The sequence below is a fragment of the Eleutherodactylus coqui genome, chromosome 4 (assembly GCF_035609145.1).
Source record: "Eleutherodactylus coqui strain aEleCoq1 chromosome 4, aEleCoq1.hap1, whole genome shotgun sequence".
NCBI classification, from domain to species: domain Eukaryota; kingdom Metazoa; phylum Chordata; class Amphibia; order Anura; family Eleutherodactylidae; genus Eleutherodactylus; species Eleutherodactylus coqui.
The window spans coordinates 278,269,261-278,282,063 of record NC_089840.1 but is presented as its reverse complement, the minus strand read 5'-3'; the positions used below and the strand labels follow the sequence as shown (position 1 = coordinate 278,282,063).

The 12,803-nt window shown below is 42.0% G+C and overlaps 2 protein-coding genes across 2 annotated transcripts in view; both read left to right on the top strand.

The window, feature by feature from the left end:
• Positions 1-12,803, top strand: part of LOC136626721 (zinc finger protein 850-like) — a 129,111-nt gene that overhangs the window by 89,345 nt on the left and 26,963 nt on the right. The window contains exons 7-8 of the mRNA XM_066601728.1: positions 4,084-4,102; positions 8,087-8,859. Of these exons, the coding sequence (XP_066457825.1) occupies positions 4,084-4,102; positions 8,087-8,859 (792 nt within the window). The remainder of the gene's footprint in view (positions 1-4,083; positions 4,103-8,086; positions 8,860-12,803) is intronic.
• LOC136624500 (oocyte zinc finger protein XlCOF29-like) lies at positions 4,791-7,763 on the top strand. Its single transcript, XM_066598487.1, has 3 exons — positions 4,791-4,972; positions 5,665-5,844; positions 7,699-7,763. The coding sequence occupies exons 1-3, from the start codon at positions 4,895-4,897 to the stop codon at positions 7,729-7,731; spliced, it is 291 nt and encodes a 96-aa protein (XP_066454584.1). The 5' UTR covers positions 4,791-4,894; the 3' UTR covers positions 7,732-7,763.

Sequence of the window (12,803 nt, the reverse complement as noted above, 5' to 3'; positions counted from 1 at the left end):
CGTCTCACACACACGGCTCCGCTCCTCCGTCTCACACACACGGCTCCGCTCCTCCGTCTCACACACACGGCTCCGCTCCTCCGTCTCACACACGGCTCCGCTCCTCCGTCTCACACACGGCTCCGCTCCTCCGTCTCACACATGGCTCGGCTCCTCTGTCCAACAGACACACACGGCTCCGCTCCTCCGTCTTACACATAATTGGCTCTGCTCCCCCGTCTCTCATGTGCCCGGCTCCACTCCTTCATCTCACACATGCACAGCTCTGCTCCTCCATCTCACACACGCACAGCTCCGCTACTCTGTCTCACACACGCTCGGCTCCGCTTCATCTCTGAATCCATCCTCCCACAGCAGAGTCCTGCATCCACTGAGCGGAGAGACCTGGTCATGTGACCCCCTTGTCTCCTCCCACACACTGATCACATGACGGTGACATCATCACAGGTCCTGTAAGCACAGAACAACCCCACGGCTCCTGTCCGGCTGCAGGGGGAGGTATGTGGGGTCTCCAGTACTGGGGGGCAGTTATTATAATTGGGGTCTGGGGAGGTGAAATCTTTATCCTGACTCACTGGTGGATTTGGTGGGGAATGACGATATTACTATTTGGAGGGTGTTATACTGGGGGCCAGGGGGATAGATGATTTTGGGGGGACAGATAATGTGGATGAGTAATAATGGGGGGCGCTGTGTACAGGATCAGAATCTGGGAAATCATAGAAAGAAGAGAAACTATTTGTAAAGTTTTTCATTTTAATGTCTTTTTTTATTTTAGTATTGAGACAATTTAAAAAACATAGCAGAGATTTATGACAAAACGGCATATAAAGATTGTAAAAATTCTGCTTTTGAAAAAATATTGTTATTTTTGGCTATCTGCGCCATCTTATGTCAGAAAGGACATGGTTGCTGTCTGGTTGAAGAAGAATTTACACTAGAAACTGCCATACAGGGGGGAAGGGACCTGTTATTTGTGTAGCGTCAACTTATTCCACAGTGCTTTCAGGTAATTTGTACAAGGAATAAGTACAAAGTAATTTAAAGTGATAAGAAAGGAAAGGACGAGATAAGAATATGTAATCATGGAGTTTCTAGCCAAGAGTTAGCAACAGAATCTACCCCCTATGCCTCAGTTGGGAGTTACGAGAAGGAATTCTGGCCAATGGCTAACAAGAATCACCATACATATTAAGTGGCCCGTTCCTGACCAGTCATTGATGAGTTAATAAAATTAATTCTTAGGTAGATTTTATTGCTTTTAGTTAGAACTGCCTGAAACCAGACATAAACCTTGAATTTTCCTTAAGCTCATGACCGCACCCATGTGAGACCACCTGCCATCCGGACAGGAAATAGGAACCTCCCAGATCTCTTGGAAAGCTTGAATACTCTTCACCTCCTCAGTTACTGTTTTCTTTCTATGGGACAGATTGGAAAATGTGAGATGGCTGCTTGGCTTTCTCTGCTCTTTCAAGGATTCCTCCAGATCTCTAAAGGTAGTGGACTACAGGACCTCCCTCCCCCAAAATCCATGGGCATGCAGGTTACCTGCCTGGTGTAGGTCCCCACGGGGAGCCACTGGGAAAGCCTAGAATCATCCTCTTGTCTCCCACAGCAGATGAGATGATGTGCTCTCCTATCTCTCGAGGTTCTGTAGGGAAAGTTCTATTCTCTCGCCTCATGGATTCCTTCTGCAGTTGTTGGAGACCCTATCAGTGGTGGAGTCCTCCACCAAGAAAACTGCGAAGAGCGGAGTGCCCAGGATAGAAGTAGATTAGGATGAAGCCAAAGACTGGTGGAGATACAGAGAAAGAAAAGAAAATAGAATGTCAGGGACTATACAGATGATAACTGTGAGTAATGGACAGAGAAGCGGCTTACTGGTAAGACGTATAGTGACAGAGGAGAGAAGATCACTTCAATAATGGTGGGTTTGTCAATTTTATTTTATTTAACTTTTTTTCATGTTTTAAAAGTAAATAAAATTTGTTCTTCAAAAAAAAATTGTTTTCCATCACTATTTTCTGAGGCTCGTACATTTTTGAGGGGTGAACTGTAGATTTTATTGTCACCATTTTGGGAGACATGCATGTTTTTGTTTACTTTTTTTCCAATTTTTTGGTAGCTGTAATAACAAAAAAACCTTGCAATTCTGGCATTACGTACTTTTTTTTTAATGGTCTCCACCTTGCGGGATAAATACTGCAATACTTTAATAGTTTAAGACTTTTACATAGAGATACCAAACATGTATTTTTAAAAAAAATTATTTAGATTTTTGTGGGAAAAAGGAACAAAGGAGGGTTTCTTGAACTGTAAAAAAAAATGTTCTTTTTTTTTTACATTTTTATTCATTTCTTTTACTACATAGTGATTTTTGACATTGCCTTCAGTAGGCTCTGGGCTGCCTTGCTAGCCCAATGGCACCCCCTAATTGCATTGTGGGGGATGCTGATGGGATGTGGGGGAGAGGCGCCCCCACTCCCGCTAAATGTTTAGATGCTACGGTAAAAGCTGACCATGCGTCTAAACAGTTACCTGCCACGATCAGATCTAACTCTGATTGTGGCAGTTACTGGCGACTGTCAACTGCCAGAAACAGCTAATAGCTGGAATGGAGCCGACTCTACTCCCAAGCATTCTCCAACGTAAATCTACTATTGGGCGATCATGAGTGAGTTAATCTGACATAGATGTTGTCATGGGTGTAACGGGAATAACAAGATTACTCAAGAATAATCAATTTACCAGAAGCCCATGGCAGGATGGGAAAATTCCCACACACAGCCATGTTGAAGGAAAAATAAATAAAAGGGGGTTTTAACTGTGTACATAAAATAGAGAAAGGCATCAAATAGTCCACAAACCTTGCTACAGACTGTGGCAGTGAATGGGAGTTCCACTTTTAACCCTTTCCAATCCACTGTCTGACGTCTGAAGACATTATGATTTAAGGCTGTACAGCTCCGATGTTGGAAGACGTCCGTCATGGTTCCCTTACTATATATTGCCAGCCTCTCTGCTGTCAGACCCTACTCAATGTGTCACCTCATGCAGTACTGGCTTTAGCCAGCAGATAGCGCCGTTGTAAACCAGCAGGAAAAGAGTAAGCCACCTAGGAAAAGCAGGATACAAATTGGATTGGACAGGGTTAACCCACTAATACGCGGCCTATTTTGGCCATAAGGATGCAAAGATCGTCATCTCCACTTTTCCAAACTTATAATTTTTTTATTTTTCTGTCGATGTCGCCATATAGGGGCTTGTTTTATTATGTGATGAGCCATGGTTTTTATTGATTCGATTTTCTGGGTACATATAATGTATTGTATAACCTTTATTTATTTTTCTTTGGGGAGGATAGAGAGAAAAAAATACATTAATTCTGCCATTTTTTTTTCCTTTTAATGAAAATGAAAACACTTTTTTCCCCATCGCTGCTTTTAAGTTCCCATACCTTTTTTCTTAACCGAGTTTAGTAAGGTTTTTATTATTACCATTTTGGGGTGCATATGGCTTTTTGGATCACTTATATTGAGCTTTTTTGGGAGGCGAAATAAACAAAAAAAAAGCACCTTGGCCTTGTTTTTTTAAAAATATATTTTATAGGATTTACCGTACGGACAAACATGTGTTCAATTTATTGTACAGGTCGTTATGAATGCGATTATACCAAATGTGTGGCTTTTTAAATTTTATAAAACAAGGAAAAGTGACCAAAAGGGAGTTTTTTTTCCGTGTTTTTTTTTTTCTAGTTTTATTTATTTTTTATGGTCCTGTAAGGAACTTGAATCTGTGATGCTATGATCGCTCTGATAGTACACCGAACTACCTTTCTACTGCAATGCATTATTGCTTACCTTAGCGATCTCGGCCTATAGCAGAACCGGACACCAATGACTGGTCTCTGGCTGCAATTAAAACCCACTGACCCTCAACGATTACATGAGGGATAGTCGGTGGGGTCACAGAGTGAGTGCCCTTACTCCGTGAGCACGTTACATGTGGTGATCAATATTGGGTCAGGTAAAGGATTAACAGAAGGGATAGTTAGTCTCACCGATCACCACTGTTGCAGAGCGAGGCTAGCTGTACACCAGTGAGGGTAATATTAAGACTGGCCTTAATAAACTACCCCCCCCCCCCCACCATAAAGGCAGATTTATGCCACTTTCACACGGTCGAGAAAATCGTGCGATTTTATCGTGATGCGACAGTGCTACAGAACGCAAGTATGTGAAGCCCATGCTTTCCAATGGGTTCCTTTACATTAGTGATGTTTTGTAGGCCGCTACATTGCGGGGGGAAAGATTGTGGCCTGCTGAATATTGCTGCGATTTGCTATGTTTTGTAGCCCATGCTTCCCTATGGAACCTTGCTTTGTGTTGCATCGCATCACATGAAAATGCCATGGCTGTGATTGGTTCATCAAGCGCTGCAGTGATTGGCTGAGCCACGGTGCTTGAGAACCAATCAGAGCCAGTTCTTCCTGGAAGCAAGGATTTGAACTTTTAAACCAGGAAGCACTGACTAAAACCTTCAAGCAAGTCTGCCAGAGCTGCAGAGGATTCCTGCGACGGAGCCCACAGCGCCTCTTGCGTGATGTATTTTTATTTTTTTTATGCAGGTAGGCCTTGTTTTCAGGGTAGGGCTTATATTTCAAAAAATCCTGGCAGAAAAGCGCTAAAAAGTTGCGAGACTTTGTGGCCACACAAAATAATAGTAATAGTTGTTCAGGAGGTGGGGGTGCATAGAACAGCATCAAGCTAAAGGCCAGTGATCTCAGTTCTTACCAGCTCAGATCTACTATGGTCTCCTATTTTCCCATTCAGAATCCTCTGCTGATAATTTTTTTTTATATCAGATCATTTTCCTGATTGACCCGACAAGGATGGATAGGAACCGGGACAAGATGGCGGAGAATATATTCACCCTCACCCTAGAGATACTCTTCCAGCTTACAGGAGAGGTGAGAGATTCTGGGGATGATGGGTAATTGAATAAAACTACAAAACGAGCCTAAGGACCCTGTTACACGGTCGATAAATTGTTCAGATTCATGAATCCAGAAGGAATCTGAATGATTATCGTTCAGTGTAAATGCTGCCCCGACTGAATGACAATTTGCTCACTTCTTGTTCATCGTTCAGTTTCTGTATGTAGAAAACTGAATGATAGATCTGCCCATGTGAACAGGCAGTTGTTCGTTTATGATAAACTGCCTGTTTACTGTGAATGGGGTCGAAAGGATCCCCGGCCCGATCCGACTCCATTCACTGAGCAATAATTATTATAATCACTCCTGTTTAAAAGCACAGGAAGATTCATCACTGAGATGACATGCCAGGCATCTGCACCCAACAAGTTATCCTATTGAAAAGGGTCCTAACTCACCTGTTGGTTACAGTGACATTATCGCTGCATGAACTCATCTCAGAGAACCAGAGTGCCAGTGCCGGATCTAATAGATAAATAAAGTCTGTTTTATACAGTTTCCCAACATTTCCCATATTTATTCTCAAAATAAGACAACCTTTTGTTAACAAATTATATGATAGGAGATCTGAAGAGAATCTTACTAATTGTTGTCCATAACTGGAGACATGAAGGACTTTGGGAATCTCTGCAGGGATATTTATGGATGTATCTCCCCATAAACAGGATTACACGGTAGTCAAGAAGACTTCTAGTGATGGCTGTCAGGCCCCGGTGTCTGATGGATGGGGAAGACCCCTGAGCCCAACCACAGGGCCTCCACCTCACCCCCTGATACTGGAGGAGATCAATGAGCAGAAGATCCTAGAACTCACCAACAAGATGATTGAGCTGCTGACTGGAGAGGTGACGCTGCTGGGAATGCTGGGACATTATACAGTAACGCTATGGCGGTATAACGTGTCTGGGTGATGACGGTATCATTGTGTTGTCAGGTTCCTATAAGGTGTCAGGACATCACTGTCTATTTCTCCATGGAGGAGTGGGAGTATATAGAAGGACACAAGGATCTGTACAAGGACATCATGATGGAGGACCACCAGCCCCTCCCATCACCAGGTAATAGACGGGACAAAATAACCTAAAATCACAGAAAGGTAAATATAAAACAGACAAAAAATTCACAGAAAGCGGCCATATACTCACTGATATACTGATACAAGAGGGCAGGCATGTACACCACTTATCCCTCAACATGTAGACAGCCAGTAACCACATTAAGCTTAGGTTGCTAGTACCAGTGCCAGTGTAGTTCATCTGTGGGGTTTAGGGAAACCCGCTGGATTCAAATATGGCATCATTAATAGGTTGTAGGCCTGCATGGTGCACTACATTTACTATGTGACCTGACACCTAGTCAGGTTGCTCCTTCATTTAGCAGTCTGGCTATCTGCATCTTTGGGGATAAGTGGTGTATATACCTGCCCTCTTGTATCAGTATATCAGTGAGTATTTGGCCGCTTTCTGTGATTTGTTTTTTACTCAATACCCTGATTTACAGCTTTTGAATCAGGGTAAAAATCAAAACAATATTAATGCTACTTTTAGTGCCTTGCAGATGAGTACTACTGTTTTTTATATATTACATTTTATTATAGACCAATTTATATGTTTTTAATTACTTATTGGTTCCTATTTCTATATATTGTTTTATTTATTGAAATATGGCTACTTTCATTCACAAAGTTTTGTATACAGTGGGCAGTACATATGATGTCACACGCTCCCCTCTCTCTGTACTTGTTAATCAATTTAAGTTGTTCCTGTTAGATGCACTGTTCAGACACAATCCTCTGCTTCTGTGTCTAGCAGATGTGGGCGTCACCCTGCTCGCCCTGTTCACTGAACTCACATTTATTCCCTTCCAGCACTCCTAGGGTTAATTGCTTCTGAACCTCCTTCACAGCTGATGTCCCTTTTCTAATCACCGCCCTATATCGCTGCCCTGGGCCTTTCAGACAGTGTTGTAGTGTTGCTGTGTAATTTGTTTCCATAACTTCATGTTTAGCCGCTGCTCTGGCAGTTATCTTGCTACCTTGCTATCTGCTCGTGTTCTGTGTTCTCCGTTCGTGTATCCTGCTGTCTGTTATCCTTGTGAGTCTGCTTCTCTGTTTATTCTTGTCCGCTTGTACCTCCTTTGTTTCTGTACTCCCCGGTATTGTTCTGTGTTTTGTTTTATAGGTGTTCTGTCCTGTCAGGGTGAGTCAGTCCCTAAAGGAAGACCGTGGAGTCGTCCTTATCAGGACGCTAGGCCCGCTTATAGGCAGGGGTTTACCTCTCCTGATTAGCAGCTCAGGGCAAGATACTTTCCCTAGTTTCCATCTGTATATGGGGTTTGTACCTCTCATGCTGGGGTCGGCTGTCAGCCCTGTTGTATTGGATCATCACCTACCCGGTAGGTTGACACAGTGGTTCCACATCCACAGTGATTACAGTTTGTCATGGCCATAATAAAATGCCAAAACTTGTTGCCCATCCTAATAAAAGCTCTATATTGATCAACCTTTCTGCTGCTTGCCCATCTGTTCCAGTGGGATGTGGTTAACCTTTTTTCCTTCCTTCCTTGCAATTTGTAGGAAGATTTTATATATGCGTAACTTAGTATGTTAGGCTGAAAAAAGACATGTCATAAATTTAATAAGATATCAGTGTAATTGTAATTATTTTCAAAAATAAGAAAATTGGTTTTGTCCTTGGCAGATGACGGCACCAGGAGCTCAGAGGGACATCTAATATTTTCAAACTGTAAAGTGGAAGATCATGATATCATACAATATAAATATGAAGAGCCTGCCATTAGCGCAAATATACCGTCAGTCCTTCACAGCAAAGATCTATCATCTGACTCTTTATCACCATCATTATCTAATAATTCATCACAGGTGGTTAAGAAAAACAAAATTTACAGAAGTGGTGTTGAACATCAAAATGTTTACGAAGGGATAAAGCCATATTCATGTTCAGAATGTGGGAAATGTTTTTCAGGTAAAAGAGGTCTTGTTACACATCAGATAATTCACACAGGGGAGAGGCCATTTTCATGTCCAGAATGTGGGAAATGTTTTTCATTTAAATCAGTTCTAGTCAGACATCAAAGAATTCACACAGGGGAGAAGCCGTTTTCGTGTTCAGAATGTGGGAAATGCTTTACATATAAGCCAGATCTTATTAAACATGAAAGAATTCACACAGGGGAGAAGCCATTCTCATGTTCAGAATGTGGGAAATGTTTTAAAAATAAACAACATCTTGTTAGACATCAGAAAACGCACACAGGAGAGAAACCATTTTCATGTCCAGAATGTGAGAAATGTTTTAACTGTAAATCAAAACTTGTTGCACATCAGAGAATTCATGCAGAGGAGAAACTATATTCATGTTCAGAGTGTGGGAAATGTTTTACCTATAAATCATATCTTGTTGAACATCAGAGAATTCACACAGGGGAGAAACCATTTTCTTGTCCAGACTGTGGAAAATGTTTTAACCAGAAAACACATCTTGCTACACATCAGAGAATTCACACAGGAGACAAGTCATATTTATGTTCAGAGTGTGGGAAATGTTTTAACCGGAAACAGCATCTTGTTCTACATCAGAGCATCCACACAGGAGAGAAGCCTTATTCATGTTCAGAGTGTGGGAAATGCTTTAACCTAAAACAACATCTTGCTGCACATGTAAGGTCTGCTACTCATTTCTGCCGCCCTCTTGCTGTTCCAGGCAGCCACAAACATCATTCTGCTATTCCTGTGCATATGGACCCTATCTGTCTGTTTTCATCCAGCACTGAGAGGGTTAACCAGTCCTCTGGCTCTCAGATCAGCTGTGAGATTGATGGGCAATCACTTAACTATTTAAGCTGAGCTGATGCACTTCCTCCTTGCCCTAAGTATTGGTGTGCTTTCCTCTGTCACGCCAGTGCTAGGTCTTCTGTCTCTTGACAATTTAAGTCTATGTTTATGTTCAATGATTTTTATTAATAAAGACATTTTAAGCATTACAATAAATGTGTCTTCATTGCCTAATGAAGTTAAACTATTCTATATGAAACAAGTATCGAAAGAGTTAAAGGAATACACGTTAACATCACATCCTAATCAGTAAATTCAGCCTGACCTTTTTATAATTGTCATATTCTAATAAAGCAAAACCTTATTAACCTTTTAATTTGCAACATCTTTAACCTTTTTATTAATAATGAATGAGAGGAGGTTAGAATTTAAGAGACAGGGTGTGGATAGAGACTCCTTAGCTCTGATCTCTGGCATTCCCAAAAAATATGCATTAGGGAGCTTGAATCCTCACATCCTCTCCGACAGGTTCCGTTAGTACTGGGTAAAAGTCTGGCCAATCTGATAGGGGAGTAGTACCATTTTGTGACTACCTTAAGATGGACTTCCAATGAGTTGGTGCAAGTTAGATCTGAACCGTGAGGGAAGGTGAAATTACTTACCTAAGGCCTGCAGTGATCCTTTTCTGTAGACCTCTTCATTGCTGTGGCGCATGCATCCGTCGCCAGCACAACGCAAGCAGAGAAGCTGGGGAGGACCTGGGAAATTTAAAATCTCCTTGCTCCTGGTTACTAATAGTAGCCGAGAGCTTGGAGCAGTAACTGAGGGCCGTGGTGAGCGGTTTCCAGTCACGTGATCGCCGTTATCCAATGGATAATGGCAATCATGTAAAAGTTAACAGTTAAGGGTTACAGAAGATTAGGGCCACAATGGGTATGTTTCTGAACATGGGACAAACGGGGGGTATCCATTTTGGGGTGCAAGCCTTCATTCATATGTGTGCTGTACAAAAAAAACTTTTTAAAATGACAATTGCCAAAAAAAGAAAATCACATTTTTTTTCCTTCTGCTTTGCTTCGAGTCATTCAAAAACTGTGGAGTCAAAATACACAGTACACCCCTAGATGAATTTGTTAAAGCAGTTGTCTCGAGGAAGCAGTAAAATTTTTTTTTTGCCCAGTCCCCCTAATTAAGCAAACATTACTAAGCCCCCCTGTAAATGACTTTTCTAGCTGGTTTGTACTTACAGTTCCAGCGTTTCAGCAACTTATAAAAAGTTTCCCCAAGATGGCCGCCAGCTCTTTTCCCATCGCTTGCTGTAGCCCGACGTGCGCGCTCCCGAGACGCTACCAGCTGTGTCTCCCTGACAACCAGACGCCCCGCAGCTGCCGACCGGACTCCGGGATTGAACGCGGCCGACCAGTCACCCACCGCCAGGCAGCAGGTAACCGGTGCTAGCCCCCGGTTTCCCCGCGCTAGCCCCCGGCTCCCCAGCGGTAGGCTCCGGGGCCACAGCGGCAGTCAGTCACGCGTCACCCCCGTCAGTCCGTCACCCATCACTTACCTGGGCGGCTGGGCTGCTGGGCTGGGCTTCTCGGCTGGGCGGCTCCAGTTTCTGCACCTTCCTCTAACAGAGGATGGTAGCAGAATGGCCGCTCCAGCGCGCTCCCGAGAAGATACAGCTCGTCTGCGCATGCGCAGAAGAGCTGTAGCGGCGAGCACACTGAAGCGGCTCGTGCTCAGAGCAGAAGACCGGACTGCGCAAGCGCGTCTAAAAAAGCAAGCCGCCAGCGAATTTAGACGGAACCATGGAGACGAGGACGCTAGCAACGGAGCAGGTAAGTGAATAACTTCTGTATGGCTCATAATTAATGCACGATGTACATTACAAAGTGCATTAATATGGCCATACAGAAGTGTATAGACCCACTTGATTTCGCGAGACAACCCCTTTAAGGGGTCTAATTTTTAAAATGGGGTCATTTGTGGGTGTCCTCTGCTCCTCTCGGTTTGGGTCTGTTGTGCATACAGACATATTAGGGCCACAATGGGTATGTTTCTGAACACAGGACAAACAGGGGTATCCATTTTGGGGTGCAAATCCTTATTTTCATGTGCACTATAGAACAAAATCCTGTCTTTAAAAATGACATATTTGCAAAAATATTAAATTTAATTTTTTTTCTCCTCTAAATTGCATTAATTTCTGAAAAAAACTGTGGGGTCAAATACTCATGACCCCCCTCAGTGAATATTTTAAGGGGTGTATTTTTTAAAATGGGGTCATTTGTGGGGGTATCTATCATTCTGACACCTTTGAGCCTTTGCAATCTTGGCTTGGTGCAGGAAAACAAAATGTTCCTCGAAATGTTAATAATTAATGTTAAATTTGTATGTCCCCTAAATGGTTTTTAAAAAATGACAATTTTTTCAATGTGCACCCAAAATAAAGTAAACATGGAAATATATATCTTATCAAAAAATTTTGTACGCTATTTTCTCATATTTGAGATATTGCTGTTGAAAATGTGAAAAAATGATTTTTTTTTTCAAAATGTTCCCAATTTTAACACTTTTAATAAAAATACCCAAAATGTATCAGTCTATTTTTACTACCTAAATGAAGTACAATATGTGGGGAAAAAACAATGTCAGAATCGCTTGGATATGCAAAACCTTTACGGGGTTATTCTATGCTAAAGTGTCACATGTCAGATTTCCAAAATTTGGCCTGGTCATTTAGACACAAACAGGCTTGGTCACTAAGGGGTCAATCCATGCTAACACGGACCATATCTTCTTGCTTTTTTATTTTTTTTTAAAATAGCTCCCGGCTAAATCATAATAGCTCTTATAATTGATTTATGGGCATTACATAATATAAATAGATCAGTACCTGGTTAATCATTCATATCAAAATAATATTGCAAGGATTTTGTGATCTTCTCCTGATGGACCGGCATCTACATCAGATAAGTGTTATTACGCCATACCTTGTCTGTAAAGACGTTTGTGGAAATTGCCTATGACGGGCGTGATCTGAGTATAGGATTGTGCCAATGGAAGCCTTTCTCATTCCTTGCACCAAGAAAAGATCAACCAGAAACATGTCTATTCTGGAAAAGGATCTATGTCTAGATGAATCAAAGGAATACTCTCTAGAATGAGCATTGAGGTATCGAAATGAATCATATAATTCCTCTTTGTTTATTAATGAAGACAATGAGGGTGTAGATATCCTTCCCCATCCACTAGAATCCATTTCTCTCTTGGCTATGAGGTTAAAGTCTCCACAAACTATTAGGGGGGGCTTTCTGAATCCTTCTAATTTTCTTCAAGACTTTGTTTCGAAATCTGATCTGAGATGAGTTTAGGGCATAAATATTAGCCAGTGTCACCACCAGCCCATCAATTTTCATGATAAGAATGTGGGAAATGTTTCATATCTAAATCAGGTCTTATTAAACATGAGAGGGTTCACAAAGGGGAGAAGACATTAATATTCTGAACATTGGAAATGTTTTACAGATCTCTTCCTCTTAAACATCAAAGAACTCGTCAGGGAAGTTGCAATTTCTTTAAACAAAAACTTTTATTTTTTTTTGAACGTGGAGCCGCATATATGCAAATAATTTGGCCTTTTTGTGGACAGATACAGATCAGTGCTCTGTCTCAGTGAATGATGTTACCATCCCCCATAGGTTATCACTCGTGGACGAGTATGATTGCCTTCCAAGTATGGGGGCTTTGCGGTGGGTCCGTAGGTGACTATAGAGACCTTTTCTTGATCAGCAGGTTCATTTGCAGTGAGGACATTGGTTTCCAAGTGAAACTGTCCCGACAAGGGTTGGCTTGATGTGCTTTCTTTTTGATATGTTTCTCCCTTTCACCCTCCACTTGTGCTTCTTCAAAATTCACAGTGCTGTTGGTAATGGCTGACTCCCAAAATGAGAGCTTGAGCGCCAGAGCTTTTAAGTACTGAATGTCTGTGCCACAGTTTTTAAGGTTAGC